The sequence below is a fragment of the Dermochelys coriacea genome, chromosome 16 (genome assembly GCF_009764565.3).
Source record: "Dermochelys coriacea isolate rDerCor1 chromosome 16, rDerCor1.pri.v4, whole genome shotgun sequence".
Classification (NCBI taxonomy): Eukaryota; Metazoa; Chordata; order Testudines; family Dermochelyidae; genus Dermochelys; species Dermochelys coriacea.
The window spans coordinates 22,593,119-22,611,861 of NC_050083.1; the positions used below are offsets into that span (position 1 = coordinate 22,593,119).

Here is an 18,743-nt window from a genome sequence, read left to right on the forward strand (position 1 = left end):
AAAAAGCAATTGTGCAGTTAAGCCCTTAGCATTGCATTCTGCCCTCTGATGCACATGTATAGCAGTGAATGGGATCTGTAGCAGACTTTAACTGTGCACTTCTGTCTCTTTGCCTGGCACAGGTTAACCTCTCATGAAGGGAACCTTGCTGAACTCAAGCAGTGGGATGAGCTGTGGGTAAAATTCTGACTGGTGTATCGTAGCAGGGCCTGTTGGTTCTAAGTCAGGCATAAAATGAGGCTTCATTCAGCCTGATGCAGCAGCTTGATATTCCAGAGCCATCAAGCTGACTTTGGTTCAGATGTATTGATGAACTCCCACCAGGCAACTGTGCATCATTGAGCAGGCCAGTTATCAGATCTAATGATTCACAGGTGCTTGTATTGTGGATCAATACCAGCTCCCAAGAGCTGGACTACTGTGAAGAGCAGCTCAACAGCAGCTTTATTTTTGCCTTCAAAACATTCACTGTAAGAGAAGAAGGGCCTAGAGCTGCATGTTTCCTCCATGCTGATTGTTTAGCTTCTCCGGTGAAGCCTGCTGTGTGCACCAGGCACCTATGTGATTCATGCCAGATTGAAGGCCCACACTTCTTGGCTGGTGGATCAGAAAACTACCCAGCAGTGTCCTCTAGTGGCTCTGAGTGGCATCTTTTCAATGATGGTAGTCCCGTGGAAAAAGAAGGAAAATTTTATGAGCATTTCAGAGCAATCTTGCCAAATAAACAGTCACTCAAATTCCCATAATAAACCCAACTCCAAGATACCCTTTTAGACCTAGGCAACATGACAGATGTGTCTTGCTTCCTGTTAACTCTTTATTGAGAAGACTCTCTTTCTCCCCACCCCTTTCTAGCTGCTCTCCATTAGCCAATCAACGTTCACACTATCCTGTCTCCCCATAGGGGCCTCTTAGAAGGATTTGCCTCTGGTGAAGTGGCTGTATGCAGTGGAAGAGGATCAGAGGGGTTTAGAAACAGCCTGGAGTACTTCAGTGGGGTTGCGCATAGGCCAAGAGGCACCTGTGTAGGGCTGGTTTCTGTAACTCCCCTTAGGGATAACTCAGCAGGAGAGTGGCTCCATCTCCTCTGTGCTGTGCAGGGGTTGCAAGCTGCCCCACAGGATTGCAACAGCATGTGCTCAACTAGGGCAGGTGCTCTACATTCATGAGCGCTAAAAATAGATGGATCCCTTGTTAAAGATCATACACTCTCTGTTCTGGTGAATGAAGTATTTTATTGGATTCTGCACCTTGTACACATGGTGGGGATCACTGGTGCCAAGAAGGCCAGGTTATCTCTAGTGGTAACTATCTCTGGTTCATTTGTGTTCTCTCTAGTCCAACCCCCACTACTCCCTGACCCCCATGGGCCAGTGCGGATTTGTTCCCTCATTTTTCTGGTGCTGTTTGATCAGAGGAAGCCCTCTGGGTTTGTTGCATTTACATCATGAGGATGAGGTGAAACCCTGGTGCTGAGGAAGAACATGTGGCTCCAAAAACTTATGTGACATGATTGCCACTGATGGATATATACTGAATATACCACCAGACTACCTTAAGGACCTAGCCAGAGATCGATCTGGGTCATGCTTGACCTTCATGGAGGCCATGTCTCTTTTTGGGATTTGCCATGAGAAAGAGGATTTGATCAGAGGAAGTTTTGCTTTGAGGTCTGATTTCTTGGTGCTTGTGGTCTTACTGTCACAGCATCAGCAGTGTCCCCAGCGTCTCTGTTAATGCAGACTTTCACAGAAGTAGCCTATTGTATTAACCAATTGACAAGAATGAACCGTCCCTTGTGGTTATGCTCTCTTGAGTCCTGTAGCTGCTGCAATCCGAGACGACTATAATCTCTCACCACAAGATGGCACTTGATAGCTGTCCTTTTCCAGGCATTGGTGCAGCGCTGGGAAGAGGTAGACTGCAAACCCCACTGGCTATGTGAGACCATGTACACTGCATCAAGCTTTGACCTTCAGCCACAGATGTATTCCAGGCAACTCTTACTCCTCAGGCTAATGCTAAAAAAAGCACAATATGGAACTGCCTTGCCCTGTTTATCCCTAAACACTAGAGTCCTGTATGAAATCAAACACCTTTTGTGCTCTGGGAAAGTTGGATCTGAGCTCTGCCTCTCCAGCCCATCTCTCCATTGGCTTGCTATGTTATGAGATTCCAATCTGCCTGCTCCCTCTGACCCATTGATTCAGACCTCTGTGCCATCATGTGGGAGTGACTGGTGTCACGCACCAGGTGTTCTGCAATCACAGGATGTGTCAGGTTCAGGGAGGAGGCTGCATGGGTTATACACTAATAGTGCTAATCAGCAGTGATGGGAAATTAGAATGCCAAATATACCTGGAGAGTGCACTGAGGCTTGGTCAGAGTGTCCAAAATCAGAGCTTGGTATGGTTTGCCAGGTTTTAGCAGTTGCTCTGAGCCTTCAGTCCTCAAACAGGCAAAATTGTTGCTTGGCTTATGGAGAGAGAGGACCTTAGATAGAGCCTGGTGCTGGCTGGTTGCAATGGACTGAGTCTGTTAAGTTAAATCAGGGGGTGTTGCAAAAGCCTGACTTTCTTTGCAACTCTGTCAGAACTATGTCTGGTTGGTTGAATTTGGGTAGTGTAAAGGGGACACCTGGTGGCCAGTTAGAAAAATGATGGTTCTGCATTCTTCAGGGATGTCCTGGGGATATAATACTTGTCTACTGTTCACTCATCGTGTGCAACTGTCCTAAGATATGATCCTGGAAAGCCCCAAACTTTCCACATATTAAATCTTATTTGAGCATCTTCAGTTTGCAAAACTGAGCTGGAGCTCTCTCCAGAAGGGACTTTCCAGTGAGATTTCTGGCACTGCTGCTACAGGTCAGGCTGGAAATTCTAAAACTCCAGTTGCCTTTGTAGTATTTTGGCATTTCCCTGCTGTGGTTGGAAGCAGAAGGGCTTAGGGAGTTAAATTCCTCATGCTGGCTTGGAGTGGAAGCTCAAGGTGGTTCATTCTTTGTCAGAACTGGCTCATCTGCCCTAATTCCAAGTCCTTTTGCAACTGAGGGGATGTGCTGAATGTCCCCTGCTGGTGCCTGACAAATCCAGAGGGGGAAGGATCTGGGTGCTAGGTGAACTTGGGGTCAAAGGGGTTTGAGATTCTCGGGGGGCAAAAATCAGAAACAAATCAAAGTTGTCTCCAAAGTGACTGCTCTCTTGTGGCCGTATTGTTTATTTGCGGTGAATAGAATTTATATTCAATCATGAGTTCTCTCTCAGGAGAGTGAAGCTCTCTCCTTTAATGCAGGTGTGGCTAGGAACTCCCAAATTCTAATCACAGCTCTGAGACCATATCCTTCTGTGACATTAGGAGAGTCACATCATCACTGTATGCCTCAGTTTACCATCTGTAATACGGTAATGCTGCACGACCTGTCAGGAGGTAATGGGGTTCGGTGTAGACTTGTACCGCTCTTTGAATGGCAAGTGCTGAGTATTACAATGGTCTGGGGTTGGGAAGGTTTGGGTATTTGTTTGCTTGGTGAAAGTCTGTGCGTGCAGCTTTTTGAGTTCTTTGGGGGAATGTGCTATGTGGAGAATGAAAACAGAGAGAGGATACTTAGTACCACCCTCACCCCTCCATTTAATCCTAACTGCCCATTTTCCTGGCCTGCATCTCTGGCTCTGGGAGTTTTCTGCCTGCTGGGAATAGAGGCTTTGCTGTTATACTGGATTTAAGTCTTCCATAATTAGTGTTACACAGAGGAAAGCAGCTGTGTCCTTGGCTCTAATTTTAATACTATGGTAAAGAGCAGATTATGCTGGAGCTGGGCTGCAGCAGCAATGTGGAGGTGGCACAAACTATGACCAGTTCAGGGAGGATTTTAGCAAGGATGACTAAGGACTTGGAGCTTATGCTTTAGATAACAGATCCTCCCAGTTGTTTTCCTCCTATGGAAATGTAGCCAAGCCTAACAAATCAGTGCCTTAACTGACTTATATTAAAGTCCTTTAATTGGACTAAGCTGTTTAATTCCCCATCTGGGGTTTATGTACCCTGGGGACCCAGACAGAGATGGGCTGCTGTTTGTGCTGGCAAAGCCCAGTACCATTTCTATCCAGAATGCTGAAAAATTAACTTCAGAAATCCTCCAAGGCAGGTGCTGGATTAAGGCTTTTTGATTATTATAATGAAGGTAGCAGATGGCCTGACCCGTGCAAGCTTCATTAGCTTAGGCCCAGTGTGACCCTAAACAAGCCCTCAGCTCCAGCAAGCCTATTGGATGCGCTGTCATCCTTTTCCCCAGTGGCCACTGATAGCAGGTTCACCTTTTGCAAGGCGTGTCAGTCCCCTCTCCCATTGCTCTGTGTCTCGGAACAACAGTGCAGGCAGTGTGAAAGCAGAACAGGTGCATGTGGCTTGGCTCTATTTGCAAATGCTTTTGACTGTGGACCATGTACCTGCTTCTCTTTCCCAGGCAGTGCATTTACTGGTAGCTCATGGTTGGTGTCAGTCTGCACAAAGGCTATGCCCAATTTTCATAAAATGGAGTGGATTGCAGCAGCCCGTGTGCTTATTTAAGGGGGAAGGTGCCCTGGGACTTGGGTCATGCTCTGCTCGCACTGAGGTAGTATATCATACCCGGGGTCTCTGTGGACTGCACTTGCATGTACAAGATGAGTTCACCTTGTAGAACTCTGAAGCTGCATATTAGCCCATCTTGTGTATTACCGGATACATTGTTAAACACTCCATGTAGATCAGGACTGCTGTGTTTTAAAACCAGTGCTCACTGGTCATGGTTTACTCCTGGGTTAATGCTGACCGATGGCACTTTTTCAAACATGACAGTCCTTGACTACCATGAGAGCTGAGTCACATCTACCATCATGGTAGTTAACCCGTGCTGTAGCATGATATAAGTACCCAGTATAGACCAAGCCCCGATTCTATTCAGCGTGTCCAGAAATGGGTGCTCCTCTTTCAGTCCAACAGAAGAACTTTGTAGAGAGAGCTGAGCAGAGAATTCCTCTCCATAATGAACAGAAGGGAGCCCTTTCCCATTAACTCAACCTGGCCAGGGGATGGGGTGAGCACTAGAGGGAGCCTAAGGAATAAGGAAGTCATTCAGCAGGTGGCTATAGCTCAGGGGTGGGCAAACTACGGGCCAGATCCGGCCTACAAGCTGTTTTAAGCTGGCCTGCAAGTTCCCGCTGGGGAGTGGGATTAGGGGCTGCACCATGTGGCTCAGCCCCGTTCTGGCCAGGGTGCAGGGTCAGGTCCACACCACGTGGCTCCCAGAAGCTGCGGCATGACCCTGCTCTGGTTCCTACGTGCTCCAGTGGCTGCCTCTGGTGCTCCAATGGGAGCTGCAGAGTGGTGTCTGCGGATGGGGCAGCATGCAGAGCCGCCTGGCCACATCTCCATGTAGGAGGGATATGCCACTGCTTCCGAGAGCCACTTGAGATAAGCGCCGCTCGGAGCCTGCACTCCTGAGCCTCTCCCCACGCCCCGACCCCCTGCCAAAGGCCTGATCCTGCTCTCCAAACCCCTCGATCTCAGTCTGGAGCATCCTCCTGCACCCCAAACCTCTTATTCCCAGCCCCACGCCACCGCCCGCACCCCCAGCCAGAACCTGAACCTATTCCCCAGCCCTGATCCCCCTCCTGCCCTCTGAACCCCTCAGTCTCAGTCCAGAGCACCCTGCTATACCCCAAACTCCTCATCCCCAGCCCCACCCCAGAGCCTGCACCCACAACCAGAGCCCGCACCCCCTCCCATACCTCAACCCCAACTTTGTGCGCATTCATGGCCCACCATACAATTTCAATTCCCTGATGTGGCCCTCGGGCCAAAAAGTTTGCCTGCCCCTGCTATAGCTGAACGTTGAGTATCTATTAGAATAAATCCCTCCCCTTTTGGCAGAAGTTCTAGTCCTGCAATTTGAATGAATAGTACAGAAAATTTAAGGGGTCTCTCATCATCCTACTTCATATCTTGCATCATAAAAAGCCCTCTGCATAAAGGTCCATATTATTTCCCTGCATGCTGATTTGGGCAGTGCTGAGCTCAGATGTGGAACGGGTATGTCGGACTCAAATTACCTAGTTGCTGCCTGGAAATTGTCATTTTAATGTTGGAGGGTTGTTCTCTTGCTTATCTTGCAAGTGATGAGCAGACTGTAATGAGAAGCAGCATGGTGTAGTGGTCTGTGGACAGGACTGGATTCTAGGAATGCCATAGTCTAGTCTGGGCTCTGCCACTGGCTTATGTGGCCTTTCGCAAGATAGGGTCCTTCTCTCTAGCCATGCCTCCGCACTGCCACAGGAGCTAGCCAGCGGGAATCTCACTCTTGCTCTGGCCAGACTCCAGAAAGAGGATCTAAACAGTTTAGTGATACTGGAAGTCAGAATAACCCCAAAGACTTCTGCTATCTTGGTGACCTGAGCACCCAAGGGCAGGGCAAAGTGGAGTATGTCTCTCTTGAGGTATCTTGAGAACTGAGTGACCCTAATTTCAAGAGATCTGAACAATAATAGCTCCTGCTAATGATTGATTCTTCCTTTCCAGGCTTTCATGTCCTGCTGTCAGTTTAATATGGACGATTGCCAGCCAGACCCCTGCCCCAATGGCCAGTGTGTGGATGGAATTAATGGGGATGTGTTTAGCTGCTGAGCAGGTAAGAACCAGTCTCCATGCAGTGCATGCCCCATAATCTGACCTTTCTTATACTGCAAACCCAGATGCAGAGAGAGCTTTGCTAAGTGGGTGGGCACAGCTAGTTCCTAGCCCCTTTATACTATTGTCTTGCCCTGCACAGTACTGAGAGGTAGCTTGTTCACCCCAATTTAGGGCAGATACGGTCGACTGGTCTAGGAGTTAGGAGACCTGGTTTTTAGTCCCAGCTTTGCTGCTGGTTTCTTAGACAAATACTTGCCCCTCTTTGTGCCTCAGTTTCCCTATCTGTAGATGTGGGATAATGATACTATCCACTAGGCATAAAACATGCAGCTTGAGAGTTTAGCAGCAGGAGCATTCTCCATGTTTGCCGGGGGTGGGGTGGGGTTGGGTCTCGGGATGGGAGGAACAACCAACCCTCTGGCAGCAGCTGCTAGGAAACATTATTGCCCTACTTGATGGAGCCTTCTACAAGAAGGCTTCTGTTCTATTCCCTTCCTGGAATTATTGAACAGCCCAGAGGGCTGTGACTGATTATTTTACTAAGCTCAAAGGGGATGTGGAGCAGCACTTTGCACCATGGGCTCTTACAGTTAACAATAAGAATGGCTGCTCTAAACCTGGCCAATCTGCAATTCCCACAGTGCCTGTCCTCAGATCTATACCCAGTACAGCTTGTGGTGCAGTTCCATGGGTAGTGGTCTGGCTGGCAAATGCTCCCAGCTTTCCCATTGCAATAAGACGCTGTGTGTCTTTTGGTTCCCCGCAGGTGGAACTCTACATGCCATATGCACGCTGTGTTAGTGAGACAGGTTGCATTCTGCCTGCTCCCTAACAGAGCTCTCTCGCGCTCTGGTTGCAGGCTTTGAAGGGCGACACCATGAACTGGACATTGATGAGTGTTTGCTCAGCCCCTGTGGAAATGGTGCCAGCTGCTGCAATGCATTTGGGGGCTTTGTGTGTCTGCCCCTTTTGGCTGGGAAAGCTGGTTGTGTGATGTCTTCAAGAGCACCTGCTCTCTGAGCCTTGCAGGAATGGAGGCACCTGCTCATTCAGGTGCAGTCACCACCAGGGATTCACAGGCACTGGCTGTGAGCAGCAGGTCAACGATAGTACCAGTGTCCCTAGCCACCCAGCTCAAGAAGTATGTGAGATGGTGCTGAAGGTGTCATGGGTGAATCCCTCTGTTGGTGTGTCTGGAAGATTTTTCTGTCACTTTCTGGGGCATTTAAATACTAGAATAGAAGAACAGACTGCAGTGATGCATATACATGTGTTGTGAGCTTGTCGGTGTTTGATCCACACAGATCTTAGACCCACTGCCCCAATTTGTATGCACGAGAAGGTAGACTGGTGCCTCACACTCATCCAAGCTCTTTGATGCATGTGAGCAAAGTTATTCCCCTGGGTCGAGAGTGCCATCCTCACAGGCTGCACCTGACTGGCTGCTTCTTGTAGCATAAAGCCTGGCTGAGTGGGCAGTGGGAAAGCTGTGACCCACTCACATAAATACTAGGGAGCAGGCACTGTATGGAGGAATGGAGGTGGTGGTGATTATACATTTTCCCTGGCGTTTTAGTGATATTTTTGGGTTTCTTTCCTAAGATGTTGTGCAGTATTGCTGTGCAGTTAAAAGCAGTCCCTTTCTATCCCAGAGGTGGCTGCATTTCTGTGATAAGTGGAAGTGATAGCTCCTTGCTGTACAAATGTAAAATGATCACATGTTAATTGTTTGCCTAGATTTTGGAAGGATAATTTATTATTGAAGAATAATCTACACAGACTAGATTAAAAGCCCCTGAGCAAGGAGATTCTGTGATGCAGCACTTGGTGAAGTAACCTGACAGCGAAACAAGAATCCAAAGGGAGTGAAATGAATTCCAGATGGTTATGGTAACTGGGAAGAAACTAATACTGAGGTCAAGCTTGAACAAACAGAGCCAGGACGCTAGAGATGGAGCTGGGGGCAGGGTGGTCCAGATAAGGATGAAAATACGATATCATTCTTGGAGCACCCCAGGCAGTGAGATGAACCATGTGTTCCTTGGGTATTATGGTGGCTAATGCATATCTCACTGTGACTGGGTTCTTCTGTCTGATTTGCACTTGAGCTGTACACAGTGTAGTAATATCCCTTGTCTTACATGTGATCCCCTACCGCTCCCGAAGGATGAAGACTCTCAGTATTGCATTCATTGCAGGGTTGCTATTGCCTTGATCAAATCCTCCTTTACTGTCCTGACCTTTGTTCTCCTGCCTTTAAAGATTTCAGAATTGGAACACAGCAGTAGTGAAAAAGGCAATTCGCAGGGCTGCTTGACATTCCTCCCAGTCTCATCTGACTCCTGCTCCACTCTTCACCTGCCTCATTGTGTGCAGAACATGCTGTGTGAATCATAACGTGCCTGCGTTGGCCTGACATACTAGGGCTCCATGGAGTCCAGAGCCTTGGTTTTAGTGGTGAAGTCCTGACATTCCCTTCTAGCTCTAGTGTTACTGATATAGGCTGGTTTGATTTGGTTGTGTGTGTACAGAATGTTAGTATCCAAAGGCTGAAAGAAGACACTAGTACATTCTTGTCGCATCGGAAATGGTCCCTTTTGCATGAGCCTTTGGGGTTCTTGGAGCAGGGAGTATCTATCTGCCAGCCAGAGCAACTGCTGCTTGGGGCATGAGAGCCTCCAATGTGTGTTGGTTTGGCCTTCTCAGGGTCTCTGTAGTATGTGTTCCTGGCAGGCTGCCAAGTGCAGAATTGAGGTAGTGGTCTCAATTACCTGCTCTGCCCTAGACTCCCTGTGTGACTGTGGGCAAGTCACTCGGTCTCTCTATGCCTCAGTTCCTGATCTGTAAAATGTGTGTGTGTGTGTGGGGGGATTGTGAGGATAAATTCGCTACACGATTGCAAGGTGCTCAGATACTATGGTAGTGGGGGCCATATAAATGCTTTACCTAGACAGCATGGAATCTTCCAGCCTCCCCTCTTTGATATTGGTCCAAACTCTTGGGTGCACCATGTTTTTGGGAGACCCCAGAGGTTTTACAGCCCCACAACTGGCAGTCCCCTCAAACCTAGGCTCATCTTTTGAATGAGACCTGACCAAGTTCTTGACTCCTTGAAATGCCCCTCATTAAGAGCATGGTTATTGGGTGGGTTTTTTTAACTAGCTTCCCTGATTCTAGTGACGGCTTTCAGGACATATAGTATAAGTTTAATAGCTCGTGTGTCTTCTATCTGGGATGAGGGGTTGTATCTTCTGCACTTAGAAGAGATTCTAGAGTCCATCTCTCTCCGTCTGTGATTTTTATGGTCCAGAAGTTCTTCCAGCTACCTCCACGTTGGCCACTGGGGTATCCCCTGGAGATCATGGTAATCACTCTTTTTCTAAATGCTGCCTTGGGATCCCATGTGCAATTGTAACTCTGACAGAGCCCGGTCGTCAGCAGACGGGATCGAACCTGGGATTTCTGGAGCTAAATGCATGAGCCTTTACTGCATGAGCTAAAAGTCACATGGCCTTTAGTAGATTCATTAATCTCTAAATGGTCTCAGTGCCACTAGAGGGGACAGAACTCCACACCCAGGAGGTGTGTGGGTTACATACTTCCCCTAGCTGAGGAAGCATATCCTGAGCTTCAGAGACTTTGCAGTTGAAATCCCGGATGAACCCCCACTTGTAACACCAACAGACCCCAGTCGTCGAACCTGGGAACTCTGGAGCTAAATGCTTGTGCCTCTACTATATGAGCTAAAAGTCACGTGGCCTTTAGCTAATGCTGTAGCAGGCTCATTAATCTCTAAGTGGCTTTTTCTTCTCTCAATTCTGTTTTGGTGTCTCATAGAGCCCTTTCTCACTCTAGCAGCCTGCCTCCTCTCCATTCAGCACCTAAGGTGTTGTGTGGGAAGAGAGGGTGATGCAGCAGGGAACTGCTGTAATGGTACATTGATTAGATAAGACAGGAGAGGCTTGTAGAGAGAGCATATGAATGGCTTCTTAGAAAAACATCAGGTTTTTTGAATGTACTAAAATTTTAAACCCCATCTTGGGAGCCAGAGGCTTCCCCCATTTGTTTTGGGAAAACTCAGAGCATGGTCCATCCATCTAAATAGGAAGCTTCTACATACAGGTTTCCACAGATTTCGAGAAAAGAAAAGGAGTAGTTGTGGCACCTTAGGGACTAACAAATTTATTTGAGCATAAGCTTTCGTGAGCTACAGCTCACTGCTCATGAAAGCTTATGCTAAAATAAATGTGTTAGTCTCTAAGTTGCCACAAGTACTCCTTTTCTTTTTGCAGATACAGATTAACACGGCTGCTACTCTGAAACCTATCAGGTTTCGAGCTGGTTCGAGGTCTCCGGTTCTCATGTGGATTTGGATGAGGTTCTGTATGAAGGCTTGAGATCAGACTTGGGTTGAGGTTTTTTAAACTCAATGGTGCATGAATCTCATGAGCAGTTCTTGTGAGGTTTCGGACCAAAATGGAGAAACGTCTGTTGCCCTGGTCAGTATGAAATCTCTCCTGCTATTTGTCCTCTTATGGTCAGCTTTATATTAAGGCTCTATTTATAAAGGTTCATAAATGATTAATAGATGTTATAAGTATGTTGGAGATTGGAGTAATGTCTTACAGATGGGTATAAGGGATCCATTAGCTTGTTGGACTGTAACAATCTGTATACATTGATTAGCCATTTAGTAACACTTGATAAATGGAACATTAATACAACAATCTGTTGTACTGTTTTCTGTGTTTCCCTTCCTGTTCTCTTGATCCTTCCTGGATCTCTCTTAGCATCTCTGCATTATCACAAAATGTTTCTTTTCTCTTGTTATCTTCCCCTTCTGGGTTAGTGGTGAATTCCCCAGCCTCCCCCTCAGTCTCCTTTCTGAGGCTTCTGGATTCAATCTGCCAGAGTGCCACTGAACACAGATAATGACTCTCCCTGGGATGGGAGATCTCTGTGCAGGCCCCAGAGTCCATGGCCAGCTGGGGAGAGGCCATCACATGTTTTCCAGATGAGGATTGTTCTGTTAGCAACTTTTGTGGCTGTTCTGTCTTAATTGCATTTTTATCTATATTAATTTCTGATTTGTGGTTTAGGATTTGATTTGAGAGAGAAGCACTGGGCAGCTGCAGGTTACTAGGCATGGGATAGAGAATTCCTCAGTGATATGTAGGAAGTTCAAATCCAACCCAGGTCAGGAGTGAATGAAAACTGTCCCTAACTAATGGGTATATCTTCTGCATGGTGACCATGTAAGTGATTGAGCAGACTTTCCATGAGTGTGGAGAGGTTGTGCAGGATTGTGGTGTGACATGTTCTGTTATGATTGGGCTAAGCCATGTACCTGCCCAGCATCCTGAGAGACAAATACAGATGATTTTTATAGTATCTCTTTTTATATTGCAAGAGGATTCTGTCTGTCTCCTCTGTTTCTTCATATGACCTCCCTTCTGTTATGCCAGTCTTCTCTGTACCTTTCCCTCTGCTGTTTGGCTCTTACCTTTGTGAAGTGTTATGCCAGTCTGTATGAAAGACATTATATAAAATACTTCTAATCAGAGGCTGATCTGAGCCCTCCTCCACCTCTTAGCTGACTACAGTATTCCCCGAAAGGAATTTCTCCTTGGTCTGCCAGTGGTGGATTTCCATTCGGAAGAGGTTTGTGTTGGGAGCACAATATTACTGCCATGCTGGGCTTCTCCTGGAAGAATCTCTCTCTGCTCTGGACTCAGCTACTCATAGACTTTGAGGCCAGAAGGTACCATTGGGATCATCTAATCTGATCTCCTGCACATTGCAAGCCAAAGAACCTCACCCACCCACTCCTGTAGTAGACCCATAACCTCTATCTGAGTTACTGAAGTCCTCAAATCATAATTTAAAGACTAAAAGTTACAGAGAATCCACCATTTACTCTAGTGTAAACCAGCAAGTGACCCATACCCCATGATGCAGAGAAGGTGAAAAAACGCCAGGGTTTCTACCAATCTGACCTGAGAGAAAATTCCTTCCTGACCCCAAATATAGTGATCGATTGGACACTGAGAGTGTTAGCGAGACCCACCAGCCAGACACCTGGGAAAGAATTCTTTGTAGTAACTGAGAGCCTTCCCATGTAGTGTTCCATCTCTGGCCGTTGCAGATATTTGCTACTAGCAGTTGCAGATGGGACACATGCCATTGTAGGCAGTCCCATCGTACCATCCCCTCCATAAACTTATCTTGAAGTCAGTTAGGTTTTTTGCCCCCACTGCTCCCCTTGGGAGGCTGTTCCAGAACTTCACTCCTCTGATGGTTAAAACCCTTTATCTAATTTCAAGCCTTAACTTGTTGATGGTCAGTTTATGTCCATTTCTTCTTGTGTCCACATTGGTGCTTAACTTAAATAACTCTTCTCCCTCCCTGGTATTTATCTCTCTAATGTATTTATATAGAGCAATCGTATCTCCCCTCAGCCTTCATTTGGTTAGGCTAAACAAGACAAGTTGAATCTCCTCTCGTAAGGTAGTTTTTTCATTCCTTGGATCATCCACTGAGCTCTTCTCTGCATGTGTTCCAGTTTGAATTCATCTTTCATAAACAGGGGAGACCAGAATTGCACACAGTATTCCACATGAGGTCTCACCAGTGCCTTGTATAATGGGAATAACACTTCCCTGTCTCTAGTGGAAATACCTCACCTGATGCATTCTAGGATTTCATTAGCCTTTGGCAGCTCATAGTCATCCTATGATCAGCTGATATATCCAGGTCTTTCTCCTCTTCTGTCGCTTCCAACTGATACATGCCAAGCTTATAGCAAAAATTCTTGTTTAGTCCCTAAGTACATGACCTTGCAATTTGCACTATTAAATTTCATCCCATTTTTACTACTCCAGTTTTTAAGATCATCTTCTGTGATATTCTGGTCCACCTCCATATTGGTAATATCTCCCAACTTTGTGTCATCCTCAAATTCTATTAGTACACTCCCTTTTTGTGTGTGCCAAGATCATGAATGAAAATGTTAAATAAGATCAGTCCCAAGACCGATCCCTGAGGAAGTCCACTAGTAACTTGCCTCCAGCCTGACAGTTCACTTTCTGTATGATCAATTGTAGTCTCCCTTTTAACCAGTTCCTTATCCACCTCTCAATTCTCATATTAATCCCCATATTCTCTAGTTTAACTAATAGTTTCCCATGCAGAACTCTGTCAGATGCCTTACTGAAATCCATAAAGCTGTTTGCATTTGACTGTCCTGAGCTGGCTTTGTAGGACTGCTTTGACCTCCCTTAGTTTGGACAGAGGAAGCCATGGTGCACATCCTTAGCTGACAGCTCCTGGGGTTAAAGCTTGAGACTGGTGGCAGATCCTTAGCTAGGATAAATTGACACCGCCCCATTGTCTTCAATGGAGTGACACAGATTGACACCAGCTGAAGAGCTCAAAGCCTGGGCTCTGTTCCTGTCTTTGCCAGTTATTCGCTATGCAGCCTTGGGCAGGTCACTAAATCTCTCTGTGCCTCAACTTCATCTATAAAATGGGGATAATGATAGTCGTCTGCCTCTCACCAACTTTCTGAGGAAACTACAATGCATTGGTCATCTTCCTAAAAACACCATCCTGGCCACCATGGATGCAGAAGTTCTTTATACCAATATTCCACATAAGGATGGACTACAAGCTGTCAAGAACAGTATCCCTGATGAGGCCATGGCACACCTGGTGGCTGAGCTTTGTGACTTTGTCCTCACCCACAACCATTTCATATTTGGGGACAACTTAAACCTTCAAGTCAGTGGCACTGCTATGGGTACCCGCATGGCCCCACAGTATGCCAACATTTTAGAACAACGCTTCCTCAGCTCTTGTCCCCTAGAACCCCTCCTCTATTTGCGCTACATTGATGACATCTTCATCATATGGACCCCAGGAAGGAGGCCCTTGAAGAATTCCACCTGAATTTCAACAATTTCCACCTCACCATCAACCTCCGCCTGGACCAGTCCACACAAGAGATCCACTTCATGGACACTACAGTGCAAATAAGTGATGGTGACATAAACACCACCCTGTACTGGAAACCTACTGACCCCTATACTTACATACATGCCTCCAGCTTCCATCCAGGACACATCACACAATCCATGGTCTACAGCCAAGCCCTAAGATGCAACCAAATTTGCTCCAATCCCTCAGACAGAGACAAACACGTACAAGATCTCTATCGAGTTTTCTTAAAACTACAGTACCCACCTGGGGAAGTGAGGAAACAGATTGACAGAGCAAGACAGGTACCCAGAAATCACCTACTACAGGACAGGCCCCACAAGGAAAATAACAACACCACTGGCCATCCCGTACAGCCCCCAGCTAAAACCTCTCCAGCACATTATCAACGACCTACAACCTATCCTGGAAAACAATCCCTCACTCTCCCAGACCTTGGGAGACAGGCCAGTCCTCGTTTACAGACAGCCCCACAACCTGAAGCAAATACTCACCAGCAACTACACACCACACCACAGAAACACTAACCCAGGAACCAATCACTGTAGCAAACCTCGTTGCCTACTCTCTCCCCATATGTACTCTAGCGACACCGTCGGAGGATCCAACCACATCAGCCACACCATCAGAGGCTCATTCACCTGCAAGTCTTCTAATGTGATATATGCCATCATGTGCCAGCAATGCCCCTCTGCCATGTACATTGGCCAAACTGGACAGTCCATACGTAAAAGAATAAATGGACACAAATTGGACATCAGGAATGGCAACATACAGAAGCCAGTGGGAGAACACTTCAATCTTCCTGGACATTCTATAACAGATTTGAAAGTAGCTATACTTGAACAAAAAAATTTCAGAAACAGACTTCAAAGAAAAACAGCAGAACTAAAATTCATTTGCAAATTTAACACCATTAATTTGGGTTTAAATAGGGACTGGGAGTGGCTGGCTCATTATAGAAGCAGCTTTGCCTCTGCTGGAATTGACACCTCCTCATCTATTGTTGGGAGTGGACTACATCCACCCTGACTGAATTGGCCCTGTCAACACTGGTTCTCTACTTGTGAGATAACTCCCTTCTCCGCATATGTCAGTATATTTATGTCTGCATCTGTAATTTTCACTCCATGCATCTGAAGAAGTGGGAGTTTTTACCCACAAAAGCTTATGCTCAAATAAAACTGTTAGTCTTTAAGGTGCCACCGGACGCATTGTTGTTTTTGTGGATACAGACTAACACGGTTACCCCCTGATACTTGCCTCCCAGAGAGTTGAGGCTAAACTTTTTGGGTAGGAAATGCTAGAGAAGGACAAAGCATTTATTTTTACCTGATAATGCAATACCTATGGGTGTGTGTCTGCTCAGACAGATCCCCAAGTGAGCGGCACAATGTTTGAGGGCCTTGGGGAGTTGCCAGTCAGGGAAACTTGGTCCCGAGGCTAATTATGGAGGCCAATAATTTCTTTCAAGTGTGTAAAAAAGAAAAGGAGTACTTGTAGCACCTTAGAGACTAACAAATTTATTTGAGCATAAGCTTTCGTGAGCTACAGCTCACTTCATCGGATGTATCAAGTATGTGAGACCTGGGAGAATGAGCCCCTAAGGATTTTGGGAACTTATTTATTGTTGGCCCACCTAAAACCAAGGACAATCTAATTGCTTAGACTGGGTGGGACTCTTGGTTCTTGTCCAGTTCCATTATGTTTCTTTGATAAGGTTTTCTCTTCCCCCCACTTCCATTATCCTTTCCACTCAGTCCCCTCCCCATGTACACATTTCTTAGTCTGCATCAGCCAGGCCCCAGGCATCTGAAAATCTGAACTGGATTTCATTGCGTTGTGGCTTCAGGAATGACCTCTGTGGATACTCTCCCTCTGACACTGCATTTATCGTATTCAGCCAATTAGGCCATGCTGCTGCATTCCTGCAGAGGGAGAACTCCTCTGCTACTGTGTAAACATGTCCTATTCCCTCCTTCCTGGGTGATTCACATATCTCTGTGGTTTAACTTTACCAGGGAGGACCTTGGAGCATGTGTATTTGTGCTCATGCAGGATTTTACATTTCTTTTCTTAAAAATGGCTAACGTGTGAGTAGTCCTCTGCAGGAGGATGTCAGTGAGCAGCGAATATAGGGGCAAAAACCCTCAGTGTACAGTCATGATGGTGCACCTGATATCATGTGTCATAGGTGGATAAATTCTGCTGTTTACACCAGTGTACTTAGTTGAAGAGAGGACCTGGCCCAGGGTGCCTTAAAACAGGCCAGGGAAAGGAAAGGACTAAAGAGAAGGATTCTGCCTTGGAATGCCCTGTCTGAAGAAAGCACAGAGGAGAAGTTGCAAAAGGTTTATGGCCTCATTTCTCAGAAGTTCTGAGCAGCCCCAGCACCGATGGCGATGCAGATGCTCAGGGCTGTTGAAAATCAGGCCAGCTATTTCGGTTTCAGTTTGAAGAAAAGGAAGTCAGTGCAGCATTTAGAGCTGACACCCGAGCATACCTGCGCTCGCCCCCTGCTTCCTGGTCTGGGGCTAAGATATCTGTGCTTCTCATTTAAAGCAGACAATTCTATGAAATCTCATCTGTCCTGTCTATTCAGTTCTTTGGTGGGCAGGGGTTATCTACGTAACTCCCATTAGCATTAATTAAATCCAATTATGGTTTGGATTTGAAGATACTAAATGGTCACAGGTAAGCACGATCTTTCTGACTGCTCCTAATCTCTGTGATGAAGCATAGAACACAAGCAGATTTTCCCACCTCTGAAACACTGATGAACCTATAGCAGAAGCTATTGGAATTGATTCTGTTCTTGGATTACATAGGTGCAGCTCTCATTGACTTCAGTAAATGTTGCCTGAGTGGCACTGAGAAAACAATTCAGTCTCTTGTAGATTTTCTTTAGGCAATTGGTTATTCTCTGTATCTGACCAACTGCTAGAGAGAAATGTCATTAACCTTCAACCAATGGATTGGTTTTTAACACGTTCTGCAATATCTCCCACTTACTAAAGCTCCTCAAATGGCATTTTTAAAGTCTTGCTGTTTCACACCGAGGGTGAACAGCTGGGGCCAAGTGAAACTAATGGGATAGGTACTCCCTAAAGATCAGAAGGGATACCTGCTCCAGTATGGGGATCACCTGCTGGAAAGGGACAGAAATATTATCTTATTGAATGGTTTTAAAACCCAAGTATTCCATACCCCAGGTTCACTTCATCCACCACTGGAATGTAGCCATTTTGTGTTGTCTTACTATAGCATCTTTCATCCAGGGATCTCAGGTCACTTTATAGACATGCATCAATTAAATCTCCCAGCATCCCTATGCTAAGGAAGGTATCTGGGTACTCCTGTGAAATTGCTCTAATTCCAAAATCCAGTTAATGGATAAGGGTTTTACAACCAGAGGTTTCAGGATTTTTTCTACACGAGGACCCTGGCTAGGAATTTGGGATGCCACTGAAAACCAGAATGAGCCTAAATATTTGTACTGTCGGAGCAACAGGATTCGTGGGGTTGTGCAAACCCAAACCACTTCCTTTATTTACATGCTCAAATGGTGTAATTAAAGAGAGGGGCAGAGAATGCTGCTTCTGACTGGATTTTGCTGCACAGTTATTCTGCTAGTGCCCAGATACCATGGTTAGTGGCTTTTTCCCTTCTTCCCCCAACTCCCACTGACTTCACTGGGACCAGGATATCATTTCTGCAGGGTATATTATGCTGGGTCAGCTGGAGCATTGGTTTGATGCAGCAATTCTGATGGGGACAGACTGCAGCTCCTTCCTTGCTTCACTCTGTTTATTTTGCATCACAATTTATGCTGTTGCTGATTGTTGGGTTAGCAATTCACAGGCCCCATACAGACAGCTGCCTTTCCACTCACTGAGGAGATTGAATACAAACACCATCATTGTGGAACTGAAATGCTTCGTTAATTTCTGTGTTGTCCTTGGAAAGCATTGAATAGGGTTTGGATTTTGCGTCCCTAATCCTCTTTGGGTATAATATGACTGTCTTTGGCCTGATTTTTAATACATTCTTGCAATGCCCATCTAGGGTAGGTAGGATAA

General features: G+C 46.2%; 1 protein-coding gene across 7 annotated transcripts in view; it reads left to right on the top strand.

The window, feature by feature from the left end:
• Window positions 1-18,743, top strand: part of CRB2 (crumbs cell polarity complex component 2) — a 132,024-nt gene that overhangs the window by 53,103 nt on the left and 60,178 nt on the right. For 2 of the 7 annotated variants that reach the window (XM_043498888.1, XM_043498887.1), the window contains exons 2-3: window positions 6,559-6,667; window positions 7,529-7,722. The exons of 4 other annotated variants lie outside the window; for them this stretch is intronic. In XM_043498888.1, the coding sequence (XP_043354823.1) occupies window positions 7,701-7,722 (22 nt within the window). In that variant the 5' untranslated portion in view covers window positions 6,559-6,667; window positions 7,529-7,700. The remainder of the gene's footprint in view (window positions 1-6,558; window positions 6,668-7,528; window positions 7,723-18,743) is intronic. One more of the 7 variants, XM_043498892.1, reaches the window with a different exon arrangement.